This window comes from Protomyctophum parallelum (genome assembly GCF_964188405.1).
Source record: "Protomyctophum parallelum genome assembly, chromosome: 3".
NCBI lineage: Eukaryota > Metazoa > Chordata > Actinopteri > Myctophiformes > Myctophidae > Protomyctophum > Protomyctophum parallelum.
Window position 1 is genome coordinate 29,505,759 of NC_139698.1, and position 21,307 is coordinate 29,527,065.

At 43.9% G+C, this 21,307-nt stretch overlaps 1 protein-coding gene across 1 annotated transcript in view; it reads left to right on the top strand.

Annotated features, from left to right (window-relative positions):
* Positions 1–21,307, top strand: part of LOC310856103 (receptor-type tyrosine-protein phosphatase U-like) — a 152,864-nt gene that overhangs the window by 112,353 nt on the left and 19,204 nt on the right. The window contains exons 13-19 of the mRNA XM_083761325.1: positions 3,422–3,458; positions 7,900–8,038; positions 9,640–9,794; positions 10,381–10,568; positions 13,717–13,789; positions 14,807–14,883; positions 19,929–19,965. Of these exons, the coding sequence (XP_083617451.1) occupies positions 3,422–3,458; positions 7,900–8,038; positions 9,640–9,794; positions 10,381–10,568; positions 13,717–13,789; positions 14,807–14,883; positions 19,929–19,965 (706 nt within the window). The remainder of the gene's footprint in view (positions 1–3,421; positions 3,459–7,899; positions 8,039–9,639; positions 9,795–10,380; positions 10,569–13,716; positions 13,790–14,806; positions 14,884–19,928; positions 19,966–21,307) is intronic.

Sequence of the window (21,307 nt, forward strand, 5' to 3'; positions counted from 1 at the left end):
GGGATAAAGTAGACCTTTTAAGTATAGTTACCAAGTAGGCCTACCATTAACCCCGCGATGCTGAGCGTGTGTTCCAGCTAAAACTAAGGGTAGGTCTATAGATTTTTAGGGTTAATTATTAGGACCCGATTTTTAATTTCATTCAGAGGGAGAGTCAAGGTATATATTTTATATATAGTGAAACATACATTTCATCGATATCCTTCATCGTCTTCATTTCTTTCATAGTTAAAGCAATTGCTAAGTGGTCTATTGTCTAAAAAAAACACACACAAGCATGAACAGTAGACATCTATTCATCATTATTTATTTCAAATCAAAATACAAACCACTGTCACCAACTCGTCTCGAAGTTCGCGCACACACACACACACACACACACACACACACACACACACACACACACACACACACACACACACACACACACACACACACACACACACACACAACGAACGGTGTGGTCACGGTACCGCTGGCTGGCCTCTGTTTTAACGTTAACGTCAAAGTCCAGTAGGCCTATAGTCCATTTATCGACGATCCAGCAGCACAGTAGCTGTATACAGTAGGCCTATTAATCATAATCAATGAACATGTGTCAGCCGCTGTTGTCAAACTGCCCCCCCCCCCCCCCTATCTGTCTATCTGCATGCTACGACAGACAGACAGACAGACCTGTCAATGCGCTATACGGTGGCCAGGGAGGTGTCATGCAGGGGCGTTATCTTCTTATAACGTCAGTTATCCCCGCGGGGGTTTTTCCTTCGTTTGGTACAGTTTGCTAATGAAGAGTATACTCTGAATATATTCTTTCAAATGAGGTTTGGCCTTATATCAAACATACATGCTCAGTATTTTTATTAATACATTTGCAACTATTTGAATAAAGGTTGTATATCAGTGAAGCCACCACAGCTCATGAAACATAATAGGCTGCATGGCTAACAGGGCTTAGTGCTTCCCTATACCATATCTCTCCTTTCTCTGGCTCTATGACTTATACGCCCATGAAAAATGGAAAATATAAATTTCATTGAGTGTATACCATTTGGAATTATACCAATCGGTTGAGATTTGGCAGATTATAGCCAATGTTAAATATCAACTTTTTGCGCACGGGCCATTGGGACTGTGGCGGCGGTGTTTTACCTATAGGACCTCTGCTTGGATTCATGGTGAGTGCGCACCGAAAAGTAATTGGAATATATTTTTCTTGCCACATTATAAACAAGTTTACTTTACCTCCTCACTGTCCTCAGTGTTTGGGACGGGATGTAGGCCTGTATCATGTGCTGTCTGCGTGCATATAGCGCTGCGCTCCAGTGAAATTGTCATTGCTTGAGAAAAACGGATAAGGGCAGCAGGCAGGTCGTATATAGAAAAGTAACAAAGTTTATTATAAGCTCGGAGATAAAACAGGTAAGTATAAAATCATGTAGCAGGATATCAAATATAACACTATACAAGTAAAATACGTAAATGTATAGGTATAACAATGTGGCAATTTATACTGTATGACTGGCAATTATTAAAACGTAGCAAATAGCAATATAAATAGGCACTGTATCTATAGGCAAGCAATAATCACAAGCTCCTCTTGAAATGTCCACCTCAGGAATCTGGATAATAGCACAGTGTGTAATAATAGTAGCTATAATAAACACTATGGCATATAGCAGTAAACCATCTGCGTCGGCGGTCCTCGAGGAGACGGCGGGCGATCAACGATAGGCGGCCGGCGATCCAACGCTGTTCTGCGCCGTCCAGGACGGGGAGGCTGGGAAGGACAAGCTGCTGTCTGTGCAGCGCAGCAGCGAGACAACGCGGCGGCGCAAAAAATATAATAATAATAATATACCAGCAACACGGCACGAACGCACATGTTACACACAACTGACACAAGCTGCTGTCTGTGCGGCGCAGCGCAGCAGCGAGACAGCGAGACAATTACAGTTAGTGTCCACAGGTGACATTACCATTTGGGGGTCCCTGGGGGTCCCCAGGGGTCCCCGAACCTCGAGACCCCCATAGAAACCTCCAGGGGGGCGACACGATTCAAATGAGCCCACCCCCTCCAAAACGGTAGAGAAATGACAGAGTTACCATTTGGGGGTCCGTGGGGGTCCCCAGGGGTCCCCGAACCTCGAGACCCCCATAGAAACCTCCAGGGGGGCCACACGATTCCAAAGAGACCACCCCCGTCCAAAACGGTAGAGAAATGACAGAGTTACCATTTGGGCAGCAAGGGCAGAATCCATCCACCCTAACCCTGCGACCGACGGTCCGTCGCGACGCAAAAACGGACCGACCGACCGACGGACCCCCCGACGGACCAACGGACCCCCCGACGGACCGACGGACCTCCCGACGGACCGACGGACCCCCCGACGGACCGACGGACCCCCCGACGGACCGACGGACCCCCCGACGGACCGACGGACCCCCCGACGGACCGGCGGACCCCCCGACGGACAGGTCCGTCGCAAGAAATGGATTCTGCCCTCCCTCGCATTGTGTTCTTCTGGGAATGCAGAGGAGTAAAAGTGTGTTTTCATGTAAAAGTGTTATATTCTTTGCGGCATGCAAGTGTGCATTTACTGTACATCTGATGTTGGTAGAAACAGCCATCTGTCTGTCAGTTTTAGAGAGATTGTTGTTTTCTATAAAAAAAATCCTTCCTTCTGTTCCTGCACCATCACTGGATTAAGACTAAGGTTTAAGAGGACGTGGGCCCAAAATGGATTTTCAATTAAAAATGACAATTTAGCGACACTTTGAGGAAAGTGCTTTTGCTCGTTTCAGGGCGAGTGGATTTGCATAATTGTCCCATAATGCCTGAATTAGCATCTGTAAATCTTAATTTTATAATGTGTCTCCTCCAAGAGGTGGCGGTGATGGAATTGGATTATGGTCTCGCATCCCATTATAGTGTTGTTTGACACTACGGTCCTTTTGCTAACGCCCTTTAGAGATGACATCTTTCCAAATACAGCAGACCAAATGAATTCCCTTTTGTAGTGGCATTTCATTGGTCCCGAAGCCTCCTCATTTACTCTCTTTCAGCTCTCATCATTTATTTAAGTCTCTCTGTTCTCTCAGTCAAATACTTCACAACAGCTACTCTGGTTTGTGTTTCCACTCATTTAAAGTAGCTTTATTGGTTTCTGTCCTCAAACTGATGATCCCAGCTGATATCTGTGTGAGAAAGATATACACTACAGTGTATTGAAGGAATCCTTACAGATATCATAATCAGTCTAGCAGTCTTTTCTTTTGTAACTATTGCTACATTTGCCTCGTCCTTTTCAAGTAAGAAAATGGAAACATTCTAAATGCTGGTCTCTTTTATCATGTGTGTCTCCTATGCAGAATGCAAAGTGTCACCAAGCCCTCTGATCACCATGCTCTCCTTCTCTTTCAGGAAACCAGAATAAACTGCATACGTATCGCTCGCAAAGGTAATTCAACTCCTTTATTGTTTTGGTTTTTCATCTAAAATGTGACCTTGAATGGAAGGTCTCTTCATAGAATAAAGTATCAGAGAGCTTGAAACTGAATTCATACTCTGTAGTGCCATAGTGTCGCTTGCCGTGACATGACATGACGATGCTTTTTGAGTTGGAAAATCTGTTCTTATCGGCAAGTAGAAATAATTCTTTACTGGCTCTTTGTTCCAACTAAACAAAGAGGAGGAATGTTTTCAATTTTTTTTAATATATTTTCATCTGAGCTTCTGTTTTTTTTACAATGATATTTTGAGAAAAAGGGCATGAGGCAGAGAGTCTTTCATCCCGCTGGTTTGGGGTCAGATTCTGGGACACACAATATCAAAGACAGTTCCTGTGTTCCTGCCAGCAGAACGTTATACAGCTACGTCTGAGAACTCTGACCTTTTCTTGATCTAGAAGGGTCCTCAAGATCAAAACAGAGGCAGTTGAAGTTCTGACTTGCAGCTATGACTGTCCTCCATAGGACTCTGAGTATCCTGAAAGAGCGCTGTACTTTTCTGGGCATAGAGGGGTGGAAATACTAGCCGCCGCCGCCCGCCGACTTCCTATTGGTTCACCAACCTAAGAGCCCGCCTCCCCTCCCCAGTAGAACGCAGCGGAGAACACTGACGTTATCAAAGTTGGAGCGACGTTATTGGTTTAGCGATATACAAGGTTCACTCCCTTCCTATGCCATGCCGGGCGGCGGTGGCTGAGGGGTAGAGTGGCTGGATGGTAACCGTAAGGTTGCCAGTTCGAACCCGGGCTCCCACAGAGTTGCTGTCGAAGTGTCCTTGAGCAAGACACTGAACCCCTAATTGCTCCTGATGTGCTTGGTTGGTGCCTTGCATGGTTTCCGCCGCCATCGGTGTATGAATGTGGGTGAATGTAATGCAAAATCTCTGTAAAGCGCCTTGGATAAAGGCGCTACAGTATATAAATGCACCATTTACCATGTTTCCTGCTTGGCTCGCCCAGGCTTTTTTATTTTTTTCCCCTTTGAAAACAAAACACCTGCAGTTTCCGAGGCTAGACTCAGAGAGACATGGAAATTGACTTAGTCCTGATGACAGGACTCAAAGCTCTCAGTGTGAATAACAGTCATCTATGCATACAGTATATAGTTCTCACAGCAGTGCTACTGTACAGTAAGCGTAAGAGTCTTTTCAGTAAATGGACTCGACTTTTACTGTTTTTGTGGCTGAAAAGCAGAAGAGACAAAGCTCCACTCGAGCATGAAGCTGAGAGACAAGACTAACCTCTTCAACCCCACGCTTCACTCCATCTGACACACACGCACACGCACATGCACACACACACACACACACACACACACACACACACACACACACACACACACACACACACACACACACACACACACACACAGTCAATTAATGAATAAAGAGCTGCGCAGAGTGATTTTCAATTAGAAGCTATGACAGGTCAGAGTGTATTTTCTGGTGGTCTCTGTACCATTAACATGCCCCCTGCATGACGGGGGTCCTGAGACGTTACTATCACAGGCAAAGTGGAGGCAAATGATTTTGGCTCGGATAACAAAGCTGAAGATTACATTTCAACTTCCAGGTGACAGTTTAATTTAGGATCCTCTGGCAGGCCCAACACAACAATAGACCTTTCATTTCTACTCTTAAGTGCCAATTTCCACCAGCAGGCAGCCGGCAGGTGCATGGATTCATATGAAAATCTATTTCATGCTCGTGTTTGGTTTAATAGAAATTCTGGGGCTAAATGCAGCGGTGCCCGTCTTATCTGTCTAAAATGTCAGAGAACTTAAATTGATTTCAACCCCTTCTACGTTTGTAGCATCTGCAATGTACTCCTATATCACTCAAGTAATTTTAAATTAAGTTCCAGTAATCAGTTGCACAGCAGGCTGTGAGCTCGCTCCTCTACTTCTGTCTGGATGAAGAAGCTCACGGTCACACCAGAGCCTTTTGTTGTTCTCAGTCAGCCAGCAGTCTGTCACAGATACCAGGACACATTGAGATGCTCACTGTAACTCTGTGCAAAGGCAAACTATCATTATCTATATAATAGAGCCACTGAGAAATCTCGTCAGATTTACAGTTTACAAATATGCGTTTATGCAGACACTCACTTGACTTAATTGCAAAATTGGAAAAAGCATGAACTCTGGTAAATAGTCACATATGTATAGTGCAGAGGCAGAGGTCGTCGGATAAGCCTGACCCCGAAATACCTGATGGTCCGACTGGGGCATACCCGTTTAGGTCCATTTTCAATAAGTGACTCAATAAGTGAGGTTGGGAATGGTGCTGTTTTGTCTCGGGTCTCGGGGGTTCATTAAAACCCGAGTGGAGCCGCAGACAAAACTAAGCACTATAGTGCACTACAAAATGCAAACAAAAGTGTTGCCACAACATAGCTCTAAACTAGAAATGCACTCTCTCGAGATGCCAACTTGCACCTTGCACACAAGTAGGCCATGTATGGCCTAGATAATAATAATAATAATTTTAGTGATCTGTACAAGAAAGTTGTTGACCAGTGTAAATAGTAAATAGTGTAATACCTCTACAGAAGGGATAAAGTACTTAGTTCACACTAGTCATTGGTCCGACAAACGACAACCTACCTCAAACCCTAATCATGCGGGACGTGTCTGTGTTAGAGAGAAAACATTTTACTTATTGTCCTGACATCCAGGGTCCAGATTTTCATATTGTCCCACTTTCAGGGTTATTTGTGCTGAGGCCAATCCAATGCCCCTGGCTGCCGATAGAGAAGGCTAAAACATGGCTCTGTTTCCCTGTTCTTCTGCCCCAGATCTGCTTCAGCCCCAACAGGCTGCTAGCTATAGCTTGCTAGCACTCTCCATCACTGCCCCCAGGCCTGCTGTGACTTTGTGCTGCTCTGGAGATTGTTTTGGCTCTTCCAACATGGCTCAGGAGGGGCTCGTTGCGGGTCTGTCAGGGACTAAAGGACACACTGACACCACTCGGGACAAACTAGACTGGCTTACTGTAGCCAGACACAGAAAAGAGCTTTTTTGTGCTATTAACATAAATATGGAGCTTTATGCCAGTGGAATGAATAACCCACCATTATTAATGACCTTTTGCAGTATTGCACAGACAGCAGGGCACCTTGACATGACGACTGTAGCGCTGTGTGGGATTGTGAGCAAAGGTTACAACCCACTGTTATTGTTTCAATCCAAAGTAAAAGTAATTTCAAACACGTTTTTAAATCAGATCCTCTGTTATAACACCCCGCCACCCCTGCATTCATAATCACAAACAATGACAACACAACTGTTGTCATCGTTTTGGATAGTAATTGCATTTTTACCTCTGGAGAGCATATTGTCCAAAACATGTGGCTGGTTAAAACAGTTTCCGTGCCGGGAATGGATTACTCCAGGTTAATGTCGCTGCCATATACGGCATACCCGCCTTTTGTTTTATGTGTTTAATCCGCCGTAATGTAATAAATAAATAGAAAATCCGTCTTCGCCGCGGAGAAAGAGAGTAGATGCATTTGTTTTGATGATGAAACCGGAAATCGTCACATGCTGTGGGCTGCTAGGGCTTCTGGGAAATTGAGGCCAATGCAAACGAATGGGGTTCAACGCCTCATGGAGGAGGGTCCTGTGCTGCGTCTTCCGGGTGTACCAAGATGGCGGGTGGTGCGATCGTTCATAACAAACGGAGGAAGCTTTTTTCGCTCGATTTTCGCGGATTAAAAGCCCAAATAATTCAGCGTATGCTCTAAAGGTAATACAACAATCTCGGCAGTGAAGGGGGGTTGATTAAAATGCGGGTTAAGCGTATAAAACAGTCAAACTGTTAAGACACATACGAGGCCGATTAACACACTGTAGTAAGGCCAGGTACCACACAAGCTGACTTCAGGTCAAAAACACCTTTTTTCCTGCTACAGTATGTATTGGCCACTGTCTCCCCTTGGAGCTCCAGACACCTTCTCCCCAGTGCGGTAGAGCCATTTTATATATCGACTACTTGAACAATGGGCTGTCTGGAGGTGTGAAGTTCACTCCTATGGGAGAGAATGGGTGACAGGGGCCAGTTCGACCAAAAACTAACAGACAGAATGGTATATGGTGGCATATAATGCCTAAATTCATATTTAGAAAATGTTTCAGATGGAAAAAAAATGAGATTACTTAATTGAATATTTAGGAAAGGTCATGGAAGGGGAACCTTCTGAGAGCTTCATGGGCAAATAGCCTATAATCAAGTTAGGGTTAGGTTAGGGTTTGGGTTAGGGTAGGGTCAAGGCTGGCGGAGTATGGAGTATTACGTGTCAGCTGTTAGTACATCGGACCAAAGATATGCATCCCACACGCCCGAGGTTGTGTATTATCTCTCTCTCTCTCTCTCTCTCTCTCTCTCTCTGCTAGCGGCCTGTAAGGACCACCGCAGGGCCCTGGAGGTGTCCCAACACTCTGAAGAGATGGGGCTGATCCTTGGGGTGTGTGCCGGAGGGCTGGTGGTCCTCATTCTTCTGCTGGGAGCCGTCATCATCATCATCAAGAAAGGGTGAGTGGCGCTCAGCTAGCCTGTATGCTGTTATATATTTGCAGTATGTCGGAATAGGCTCTTCCAGGGACTACAAAGTATATTTTTACCTCTTCTGCAAGTCACCTGAATGGCGTCCACCTGCAGTATGGTTGCACACCAACCATAACCATTTCATCTTGCTCTCTTTTTTTTCTTTTTTTTTTTAAATATCTCTCTGAACAGTCCCCTAATCATTGTCTTCTATTAGCTGTACTTGGTGAAAGGATATCATTGTTTAGGAGGGATACTGGAAGCACAGCTAGCCTGTATTGTTTCCAATCCCTTATGCTGCACCAGAGATACCAAGCAAGTTTATCTGAGTGTGAAGTATTTAATTAAAGGCCGATTCAATTCAATTATCCACTTAATTACACCCACCAAGCAGCGGTCTGACCCTTAAATGAGTCAGTAATTGGCAGGAAAAGGTGTGCTTTTAGAGATTATTAGCCAGTGATCCCAAAGCTCTAGCTATCTAACTATTAGTCAAACAGAGCGAGGGGTACGAGGAGGCTTTTAATGTGAAATCCTTGTTTTGCATATATAATAATGATGCATTACGACATAGTGTCTAAAATATCACAGAAAAATACTGTATGCATGGCCATTTTGGGAACATGCTAAACTACATATAATCATCTACAGAGACTTGCTTTGCTCTGCGTCTTAGTCAGCTGTAACCATGTGCCAGCCCGAGGAGGAAAGTCTAGAATAAGATGTTCTATCACAAATGAAATAATGTATGTGAAATTCCAACTGACACTACATGCCAAGTGAGAGGTGGCTGAGGGCTCTGGTAATCATTATCAAACATGCTGACCTCACACGGCATACTGTTGACGTTAGCGTTGACACTATAGTCCCCACATTAGTCTGGACCGCTGTCCAATAAGCTGCCAGTTAGTTCTCAGACAATTCTTGTTATTGATCGCCGAATGTGCTTCTGGCATGAAGCCACGTATGTTCATTAAAGTTGAGAGTTGAGACGGCGCTAAAGGAGAAAGGAGAGACGTGTTTCTCTGCTTTGGCTGTGATTGGGACTGTCAGTGCCTTGCTTGGTTCCCATCTCCACTGAAATCAATGCATCCCTGCCCACAGCTGGCATTGCTTGCAGCTTACATTCTCTTCTTTCTCTTGATTTTCCCTCTCTCCTCCTCCTCTCCTCTTCTTCCTTTTCCTCCTCTTCCTCCTCCTCCATCCTCACACTTCTCCAGAAGGGACATCTACTCTTACTCTTACTATCCGTAAGTGACCGTTTTCTTATTTTTTTCTGTATTTATTTTTGTTTATTTTGTGTTCCATCATATGCTTGTGCACATGGCTGTCATCCACTAAAGTTTCAGCTAGGGTCGGTGGATGCAAATTATTATGAAATGCATTCTTCATCGTCTCCTTTCCTCCCCTCTTACTCACTCCGTCCCTGACATCCACTATCTCCTTCTCTCCTTTCCTTTTTGTTATGCTGTCTCTCACGGCTCCTTTCCTACTCTCTCTGAAACTCTGTGTCGGTGTCTCTCTCTCCTTGTCTTTCTCCTTCTGGTACTTCCATCCCTCCTCCTTCTCTCTCCATCTTTATTTGATAGGAAACCAGTGAACATGAATAAAACACCTATTAGCTACCGCCAGGAGAAGAGCCATATGGGCTCTATGGAGCACAGTTTCACAGACCAGAGCACCTTGCAGGAGGATGAGAGGATGGCACTGTCTTTTATGGACGCACACACCTGCTCGGCACGCAGTAAGACACACACACACACACACACACACACACACACACACACACACACACACACACACTTTCATTCACAAGGCGTGCCATTTTTATTTTTTAAGTGCAACACCTTCATACAGTGTCAGATGCTGGCATGGAGTTCGTAATGCTGTTGATAGTGCGGTGTCTATCAGAGAACCATTCACACCTGAATCATTCTGATAGGAAACAACCGACAAAGTACCTTCACCCAGACTTTCCCTTCATGTTTTGTTTTTTTGTTGAAAAAATCTAGGCTCACTAGGCCTCCACACCGCGGAAAGCCTTTTTTGTTTTAACTGTGTACCACAAATTTCCGTAACTAATATCTGTATGTTTGGGCACCACTGTTTTATTGTTATCCCAAATGAATGCCTAGAAGCCTAGTGTCTCCAGTAGCGTAAGTCAAGTAAGCATTATAGGTATAGGGACTAGTACTACAGAGGGAATTATTTTTGGGAGCATATACAGGCTACATCTGTATCCACTGGTTCGACTAGACTGCAGAAAACTGCAAAACGAGTTGATCTCATTCTAAAAAGCCCTGTGTCCTGGTCCCTCCTCCCCCTTGCAGGCGAGGCTCGCAGTTCAGTCAACGAGTCCAGCAGTCTGCTGGGAGGCTCCCCGAGGCGTCAGTGTGGACGTAAAGGCTCTCCGTACCACACGGGACAGCTCCATCCTGCCGTCCGCGTAGCTGACCTCCTCCAGCACATTAACCAGATGAAGACCGCTGAGGGCTACGGCTTCAAGCAGGAGTATGAGGTGAGATTCTGAAGTATTCACTGGCACTATACACTATACAGTATAGCCGAATTCACCAAGTATTCAATGACAATGCAAAGTGAGTTTATTTTATTATTGACAGGAAACAGGGAGAGACACTCAGAAACGGTGAAAGTGCAGTGGGTCAATCTATTAATCCCAGAGAAAACAACATATACCGGTAGTTAAAATATAGAGAAAAAATGTCATGTTCATATATTGGTATACAGTAATATGATTGATTGATTGATTGATTGATTTATTGATTGATTACTTTATTAGTCAGAAATGTGGTACAGTAAGACCCAGTTTACCCAAACATGACTTATTTTCTATCAATTTTACACCACATGAAGCCATGGTGCTCGTCATCAAATTATTAGATTAGGAATGCGGGGGGGGGGGGGGGGGGGGGGTATATTAATCCCCATGAATCAAGGCTTCATTTGTATTTTTTGGGGTGAACTACTCCTTTAAGTCTAAAAGGATATCACAAAAAGTCCTCGGAATACAATTTGCACATACATATACATGTCATCAACAAATACAATGTACAAAGTTTACTAGTACTATATATGTATATACTTCAATATAGCTGCATATTGAAGTCATGAGAGTTCAGATATTTGCTTCACTTATAAAGTGAAGCATATGGTAGGTGTGGGCGGTGCAGGGTGCCATCCGTCCTGTTCTGACATCTTCCATATAGACTCTCCTCATTGCCTTCATCCTCATCTGGCCTTAAAGAGGACCTCTGTTACCATGGCAGACCTGATGAGTACACACACACACGCACGCACGCACGCACGCACACACACACTCACTCACGCACGCACGCACGCACATGCACTTACACACTTACGGTATACGCACGCACGTGTATACCGCACACACAGTCACACACACACCCTACTGACAGCTGAGAGAAGGTGGCTTTACGAGTCTCAATGTATCACAAAGTCTGAACGTGTTGCTTCTTGGTAGCAGAGGTTATTTGTCCTGCTCTCCTGCACAAAGCTTGGTGGAGAGAAGAACACTCCTTGTGTGTGGAATGCTTTATTTCAGATACAGGAGGGTCTGTGTAGAGACTAGAGAGACAGGAAACCAAAGGGTACAGAGAGAGGAGACACTCAAGTCGTGCTCACAAGGAGCATATCGACGCTTTCGGGCAGAAACCTCATACTGTAGCTATTAGTACTACCTACAAGTTGTGCCGGTATGATCGGTATTTTAACTATTTTTGTATTTAAAAGTATGTTTTTATAATTATTGAACCAATAAGTACCAAAACGTATTAACAAGAGCCTGTGACTAAATAATTACAGTTTCCACCCAACAGCGGTGGCTGGCTTCATTTATAATGGAGAGAATTATTCTGAATCAAAATACATTGTTCCCAACCTGCTCACAGCTCTGGCACACACGCTTTCCTTTGCGTGGCAGATAGTCATTTGGCCGGTTACGCTCTCCTGCTCTTTATATAGAGGTGGATTTAGCTTTTCCACTAAACTATATATAAATGGAGACAAGTGTAGATAGAACATTGGTTCTGCTGTTGGTGTAATAACCTCCATATCCATAGTTGTGTGAGTACAGGGAACACTGTGTTGTCCCTGAATACGGCCTCCTCCCGCTGGGATGATTCTGTATGTTAGAGCAGGAGAGCTCCTGCTCTGTTAGCCATGCTCCTCTGACACTTCTGAAGAAGAGAAAACACCTTGCAGTTCTATACTCTGGGCTGCACTCCCTCACGGGCACAGCATACTCCCAGCCCACTCCCCCGAATCCATGTACTGTATGCACACTCTAGTGTTCCTCTCTGTCTACCCTCTCCTGACAGGTACGGCTCGTTATTTCCCTGTGGAATGCAGAAATGTGTGTGTGTGTGTGTGTGTGCAGAAATGTATGTGTGTGTGTGTGTGTGTGTGTGTGTGTGTGTGTGTGTGTGTGTGTGTGTGTGTGTGTGTGTGTGTGTGTGTGTGTGTGTGTGTGTGTGTGTGTGTGTGTGTGTGTGTGTGTGTGTGTGTGTGTGTGTGTGTGTGTGTGTGTGTGTGTGCGCACGTGCGGACTGGATAATTAATTGCCATAACAAGTAAATTCACTACTCTAAATGAGAAAAGCCTGAGGAGCTAGCCGAGCCAATGCCCAGCAGAGTGCATTGAAGCCTCTGGCTCTTCTGCCAACTCTATCTGTGCTGTCTGAATTGCATGTCAGTACTGTGATTATGATCACTGATCATTCTATATGCTCGTCAACATGGTACATGTAAGATCATTCTCAACATCAGCCTCAGATGCCAAATGTACCTGACAAACTTTTTTGAGAATGCACTGATTGAACACAACTTTGTGCTCAGCAGCTCTAAATGATTTGGGAGATTATTGGAAATCAGAATAGTGGACAGACTGAGGCACATTTTTACAGACATTTTTACTGACATTTTTAAAAGAAACCTTAAGACATTGCTTTTAATTAGGTCATAGTATCATTAATCCATGTTTATGTTTATTTGTAATGTCAAATGTTTTCGTTTTTCCTTCTTTGTTTTCTTTTTCTTTTAATGTCTCTTCTATTTGTAATCTGTGAAGCACATTGGGTTGCACATGCTGTATGAAATGTGCTATACAAATAAAGTTTTGATTTGATTTTGATTGAAATGGCTCCGGACACTTCTTATAGGAGCAAGTTAAGCAACCTATTATTTGTGTCCCAGAGGTCTAGTGCATTGTAACGGGAATAGACTGGCTGATACCGACAATAAGCTTCTCTCTAAACTACTTACAATTACAGATTAATACACAGTCTAATGGGGAGTAGCAGTGGGAGGTATAGCTGTATCTGTGTGTGTGACACTTTCCCTGTTTAAATACTTAACATGCATAAAGCACATAATCACTCCTTATCTCAAAGCATTCTCTCAACGCTACTGCCCTGTTGATGTAAACCCCGGCTGTGCTTGAGAGATGACATGCTGATAGGATTTCAGTGTGATAACCGTGAAAAAACAATATTCCTTATCGCACTTAAACAAAAGAAACACAATGCTGAAAATCCACATTGCGCCTGAGGCTTATCTAAGTTGTCTAAATCATTAGGGGAGGCTCACAAAGCCGCTATCTCCATCATAAGAATGTCTTGTCTTCCACAGAGCTTTTTTGATGGCTGGGACAGCACAAAGAAGGAAGACAAAACCAAAGAGAGACATGATACCTTGACGGGATGTAAGTGACCAGGAGATGTTCTGCCCTTTGTGAAGTAAAACGTCAAAAGTCACAGATATACGACTAGAAAGACTAAGGGGCTGTGTTCATTCTGCCCGGCATTTCTATGGCAAATAGATAAGTGGCAGAGCGCCCTGGGCGGTTCAAGTAGAAAATAGTTTGTAGTAGAAAACTGTTGGAGAGGAAGTTGGAACGCTCTTCAATATCATGTTTGATCATCCTGGCTGTGTCTAACAACCAACTCATTTATGACCTGACTTTGAATCATTACCACGATGTTTACTGTTATTTCCGCTAGGCTGTTTGTGCTGGGGCGCATACGTTGGTCCGACGTACTAACAGTCCGACATGCGTTGCCGGTTAAGACACATGTGTGGCCAGTTAAGACTCACCCGTGGCGCCGACATGGATGGCCGGTTAAGACACATGTTAACGCTTTTTATGCCCCGGAATCTTTCTAAATAAAGCCCCGCCTTCCATTTCCCCCCATAACCGGGAGGTGAATGTTGCATTACTACCTCTCGCTAACAAGTCTGATCTCCCTTTAGAAGCATTAATATTCCAAACGAGATGCATGCTAAAGTCAAAAATAAGGACACCGGCATTCTGATCAAAACCACGGACAGCGCCGTAGATTCAGAGATAATAGCAAGATTTGACGGCCGTAATAAACAAGGAAGTGAATGGCTGCGAGCACGCAAAACAGCTCCGGGACGGACGAGCAAGGCATTGCCTAGCAACGGCCGTTGTAAAACAAATAGTGTTTAATATAATTAAAAATGACCTAAAGACATGTCCACACATCCTTGTCCTCCTACGGGTGTAATTATGAAGACGTGTGGACACTCAAAAAACACTCCTTATAATTCCTCTGGACATGATATCCAAAGCCCTTTCTGTGGACACGGCCTCTTATGCTGCTACAGTAACACTAAATCCTTTCGTCTATATTTTGTTGTTGTAATATTCCTGTGCTGTTTCATCTGATTCCTCTTTCATTCTTCTATACCATCTCAGATGACCGCCACAGAGTCAAGCTCCACCCACTCCTGGGTGACCCCAACTCTGACTACATCAACGCCAACTACATTGACGTAAGTCTCACCTACCAACCAATCAGAGTTGTGTCTTCACAGTCCACTGAGGTGCTTATACAACATGGACACAGACTGTCATGGTGCTACAAAGCATCAAAGTATCAATCCACACAAAATAAGGTTCAGAGTGTAATGTGTTGAAACCTTAAAAGGCCTGAGGGGCTGAAACGCGGCCCATTCATTAAAATTACCTAACATTTTATTCTGAGTGCAGATTGTTCATCTTTTGATCATTTGTTTTAAGTCTGCATCTGTCTCTGATCTTCTAAGTCATCAGTTTGAGCACCCCAAAATAAAAAAGGGCAGTTGGAAGATAGGGAGGCAGATATATACACACCCATCACACACCGACGGCAGAGACACCGTTTTGAGCAGCTTGTGCTCAGACGTTCAACAGACATTAAAGTGTTTTTGTTTTGTTTTTTCATTGTGAAATGTTTTGGTGTTCAAAGGAGAGCTGAAGTCATTCAAGGTCTCTATTTTATATTTTTCTAGTGTCGACTTGGCTACTGGCCAGACTGTGTGTCGTATACACATTTCATAGAACCTCGGGAACATAAGGATGACCCCACACACACAGGCCACACACACGCACGCACACACGCACGCACACACACACACACACACACACACACACACACACACACACACACACACACACACACACACACAGTCTCCTGTCGCTCCACCTGTCTATAACTACTCTCTCTCTCATTAACTGGCCTGTATGTCTCTCTTTTAACTCCCTGTTTTTTTAACATCCTCCACTTTGGACCCTGTAGATTCGGATTAACAGGGAAGTAAGTACTTCACCACTCTTCTTTCTTCCTGCCCCCCCCCATCCTTCTCTTAGTCCCTTGTCTCCTGTCCCCCATTCCACCATCTGCGACCTTGTACTGTACATGCCCAAGTCCCATTCAGAGGTGCAACTTTATATAAGACAAGTGTGCATGCATGCATGCTGGATCATCATCAGCTGGATGTTTCTGGATGACTTTTTTTTTAAGATATATTTTTTTGCTTTTTGAGACAGACTGGACATTCCTCCACAGAGTTATTTATGTTGACACCTATGATTTCGAAAACACAGGACATGATGATAAATTGATAAGTCCAAAGTGCCTAGGGACTCTGCAAGGCAGGGGCGTCCTACTCCCTGAGCCAGGCTTGCACTTGACCGCATACCTAAAGATCGAAGACTTGAGCACTGTGATGTTGAGACAGCTGGACAGACACTTCACAGGGGTTGTCAAGTGGGGTCCTACTTTCACCTAGCTAGGCCAGTAGGCCACCAGAATCCGTTGTTATCATGTGTGTTATCTTACTGTCAGTACAGATACATGTCAATGATGTCAGAATAGATTATAGATAGGTTTATGAATAGAATCGGACCATTTTGTAGAGAGTAAGGCAGGGATATTCAATTGGCGGCCCGCGGGCCCCCTTGTGGCCCCTGGAAGAATTTTGAAAAAAAAAAAAAATCTTTTTTTTTTTTGTTTTTTTTTTTGAGAATAATAAGAGGGATAATAAAAGTTACAGGTATGGTGTGTGCGATATTAATTGTTTGATTACCATAATGACGGTAATCATTAAAGGACCACTTTTCAACCTATCTTCATATAATAGGTCCTCACTAATAATCATGATAAAATGACACGTTTTTTTCTACTCGGTCTGTGTCACATAGGAGGGCTGTGGGCAGTTCAGAAACCCACCCAACAGTGACATCAATGGAGAATCCAAGCTAATAGAAACTGCAGGCTTTCTAGTCCTGAAAAGTTGCAATGCGAAAATGGAAGCCATCATTCTCACAATAATAAACCCTGTTAGGGTCCATTTGGTTCCATTTGTACACAGTTACAGTTACAGACCCATAAGGGTCCATTTGGTTCCAAACCATCATTTCCCTGGGGACCCCCTGGAACTGCCTCCAGGACCCTGGGGGTCCCCGGACCCCGAACCCCACTTTGGGAATCACTGCTCTATGTAATCTGATCTTTATAGTCTGATAAACTATTCTCACGTAAATAAATCTTGTTTAAAAAACAATCTGCCTAACGATGATGTCACTGGTGGTCGTGGACGGGTTTCTGAACTGCCCACAGCAGAGTGAGTGTGTGTGTGTCTGTTTGTGTGTGTGTGTGTGTGTGTGTGTGTGTGTGTCCGTCCAGTCGTTAATGTCAAAGCAATGCTGTTTATGCACTGTCAAATAGGTCTAGGCCTACATCTATTCTAAGGTGGCATATACCTGTATAGACATATTATCCTGCTCATTACTGTGCGGAAATATACATAAATCTTCGTGTTTGAGCACAAAAAGCATTTTGAGAACCCACAAATTTCCGCGCTTCGCGCGCACACTGTGCGGCCCCCCACACACAATAATTCTACAGTTGTGGCCCCCGGCCTAATCTAATTGAATACCCCTGGAGTAAGGATTAGTTGTCATATGGGGGTTCCAGACAGTATAATATGGGAGTGGTTGTGAGTTTAAAGACAGACAGGACTCAATTAGCCCTTCGCTAAATCCCACCCCAAAAAGCGATTGTCCAATGCCAATCCAATGAGTTTAGCAACCGTTGCTATGCAGGTCATGCATTCGCCGTAGCCGTCAGTGTTATTTTGCATGGCTGTGTTGTTGAACATATACTTAACGTCGGGGAAGTTACACGCCTGACCCACCCAGGTGATGGCAATAATACTAATGACCGTAGTCTATACCGTGCAACCTCTGTCATATCCTCATATTTCTAGTTTATTTAAATAATGTCATGCAAATTTGTCCAGTGCATAGCCTACTGCAGGCGTTGTTGACTAGATTTAGACTTTGATGCTCTTGCTACTGAAATGAAGGACAGCTTGCCCTGTCTCCTCGCTGCTAACGTGCCTATTGGACAAGGACGGGTTGGGGAGGGACTTGGCGAAGGGCTAAATGAGGGTCCATTTGTGCACACTTATGCTTTGACAGGTTCTAGTGAGCAGAAAGAATCAATAATAAGCAGACTTGGCAACCTGACTGTAGAAAGTAACAGTACAGTAAAGAACCTGGGGGTCATTATTGATTCTGAATTGAATTTTAATTCACACATTAATCATGTTACCAAGATTGCCTTTTTTCACCTTAGAAATATTGCACGAATCAGAGCCTATTTGTCTTTGGACGATGCAAAAACGCTAATCCACGCCTTTGTTTTTTCTTGGCTTGATTACTGCAATGCACTTTTTTCAGAACTGCCTAAGAAAACAACTGACAGATTACAACTTGTCCAAAATGCAGCAGTTTTAACTAGAACTAAGATGAGAGAACATATTACTCAAGTTTTGGCTTCTCTGCACTGGCTTCCGGTTGTTTTTAGGATTGATTTTTTTTTTTTTTTTAAGATATTTTTTTGCGGCTTACACCTTTATTGATTTTTTAAGGGATAGAAAGTAGGCTGACAGGAAACGGGAGAGAGATGGGGGGATGACATGCGGTAAAGGCCGTGTCGGGTCCGGGAGTCGAACCCGCGGCACACCGCGACTGGATCACCAGTCCGGTGCCCAGACCGTTACGCTACGGCCTGGGCCAGGATTGATTTTAAAATTATTTTACTTGTGTATAAAGCTCTCAATGGTCTCGCACCTTCCTACCTACATGACTGCCTGCCTAAATATGTCCCAAACCGCCCCCTAAGGTCTTCCACTGCTGGCCTGCTCGCTTTGCCTAAAAAAATGGCAACTAAAAAATACGGGGAAGCAGCTTTTTTCTTCTACGGGCCGTCTGCATGGAACAAGCTCCCACTGTACCTTCGTCAGGCAAACTCTGTAGACATTTTTAAAGCACAGCTCAAGACCCACTTCTACAACATTGCTTTTAATTGATCTTCTTTTTTTTGTTATTCATGTCCTCACTGTATTGCATTACTGCTTGTTTTTTAATGTCGTTGCCTTGCTTTTCTTTTCTTTTTTCTCCATTGCTCTGTAAAGCACTTTGAGCTGCATTTCATGTCATGAAAGGTGCTATACAAATAAAGTTTTATTATTATTATTATTATTATTAATCCTGCAAACTTTGAAAGCCAATGTTAGCCAATTAGGATGGAATATGAAATATGAGACAGATACATCTTGAACACATGACTATAGAGATAGTGTGTAACGATTTGCGGGATTTTTGGACAGAATCTGGAGGAGTAATATGAAAAACTTCAGGCCGTTCTGGAAATGTTGCGGCAGAGGTTCATCGTTGGCATCCAGGGAGTGTGTGTGATTGACCGGGTTAACGGTGCCGGAGATTAGCTGTTCACAGACGGACGGACACACGGAGTGCAAAACATACTCTCTCCCCATGCCTTCGGCCTGGTGGAGACAACAATAAAGAACCGAGTTAATTTAGATCATGATAGTCTGCCCTCTAGCCTGATTATCAGAATGTAGCTTTCTGCAGTCTACTAAGAGAGTGGGCAGGGTCTTTGGGCTGGATCCAGGCTAAGTCTGCCCTGCTTTCATGTGAAACCTATTAGACAGACCTTTTGGTGCTGTTGTCGGCAAATAATTGTTTGAGTCTATGAAAGAAAAGGCCGTAAGCTGTTAGTTTGCAGTTGTGGCTTTAATACAAATCTATTTTATATGTCTTTATTGGTTACTGACGCTCTGTGAAGAATCAGCCATTTTTTATGAATAGATAGGGCTTCTGAAATTGCTTTTTAAGTTAGGCTTTTTTCTCTCGCTATCTTGAATTATAATGTACACGCAGCTAAAAATCCATACTGTATTAAAATAAACATGTGGGCATATTATTATATAATTACCTGCTTATTGGCTCCAATCAGGGCATTTGGTTTGATTATATGCATACTGATGAATTAACTGCATATACAGAGTAAAGTTAATATGGTGGCTGTGGAGAAAGACGACATTAAAGTATGTAGTGGGTGCTGTGGGTCATTAGAGGACGGGGAGCCAGAGGAGAGCAGACGGCTGTCCAGACATGATCTCCCTTCCAGCTGTGAGCCACGATCACATGGTCTTACTCAGCACCTCATTCCTCTTCTCTTTTGCAGGGCTACCATCGATCCAACCACTTCATCGCCACTCAGGGTGAGTATCCCTGCAAGGCGTGCGTGTGTGTGTGTGTGTGTGTGTGTGTGTGTGTGTGTGTGTGTGTGTGTGTGTGTGTGTGTGTGTGTGTGTGTGTGTGTGTGTGTGTGTGTGTGTGTGTGTGTGTGTGTGTGTGTGTGTGTGTGTGTGCGCGCACGTGCGCCTCTTTAAGTGTGTCTTTGATTTTTCAAGCTTTGAGAGTGAGAGTTTTTGATTTTGTAAGTGAGTAATAAATCAGAAATCTGTTCTCTCTCCATCCTGAGCCAAAGCGCACGTCCTGCAAATCTAAAGGTGATGGCATGTGTGACCACCGCCCAGTGGCAGCTGTGTGATTGATGTCACTGAATTAATCATGAAGAAGAGATGAATAATTAATCACATTCCTTATAGCTCCTCAACCAATTGTGATGTGAGGAGTCCAGGAATTTCATGTGGAATAACATAAGTCTTCAGTTCCCTCTCTGCAAATCACAAAGCCAGGGTCTGCTGCAGACTTTGCAGCCAAAACGTTGCTGAAGGGCTGCTCAAACGATTATCTTTCATAAACTCTCCCTGCTAGGAGGGAGGGAGAGAGAGAGAGAGAGAGAGAGAGAGAGAGAGAGAGAGAGAGAGAGAGAGAGAGAGAGAGAGAGAGAGAGAGAGAGAGAGAGAGAGAGAGAGAGAGAGAGAGAGAGAGAGAGAGAGAGAGAGAGAGAGAGAGAGAGAGAGAGAGAGAGAGAGAGAGACAGAGAGACAGAGAGACAGACAGACAGACAGACAGACAGACAGACAGACAGACATGAGTTACTGTATAGGAGCTCCTTGTGAGCATGGTTTCCCTCGGTGCTCATTATTCCAGTGGTATATCCACATGAAATTGACTGATGGAGGCTTCATTCACATCATCAGCAACCACTGTTTCCTAAGGGCTCGTACACATGGTATAGGACTTTTAAAGTCGTCGGGGAGTCATCAGATCTTTTATTATTAAATATTATTTAATATTATTTCACAATACGGCTGTCACAAATCGGCTGTCATTATATCTTTGTGGTTTTCACAGAGAAAGGATCACACACTGCAAGAGTTAAACGAGATGCTATCCAGACCCGATACATAGGCTACATTTGTTTTTATTCCAATTCATTTTGATGTCTCACATACATGCAGTGCATTGATGGTACAATCTTCACAGATCCTGTCATCTGACCAAGGTCACTCGGGTCATGATGATGCTATAGAGCCAGACTCATTTTTGTGTCTGACTCTGATCCCATTCTTGGAGAATTTTTATTTTTATTAAAGGAGCATTCAGTGATTTGGGCGATTTGGAAAACCTCCCGGTTCGGCCCGGTAACAAGAT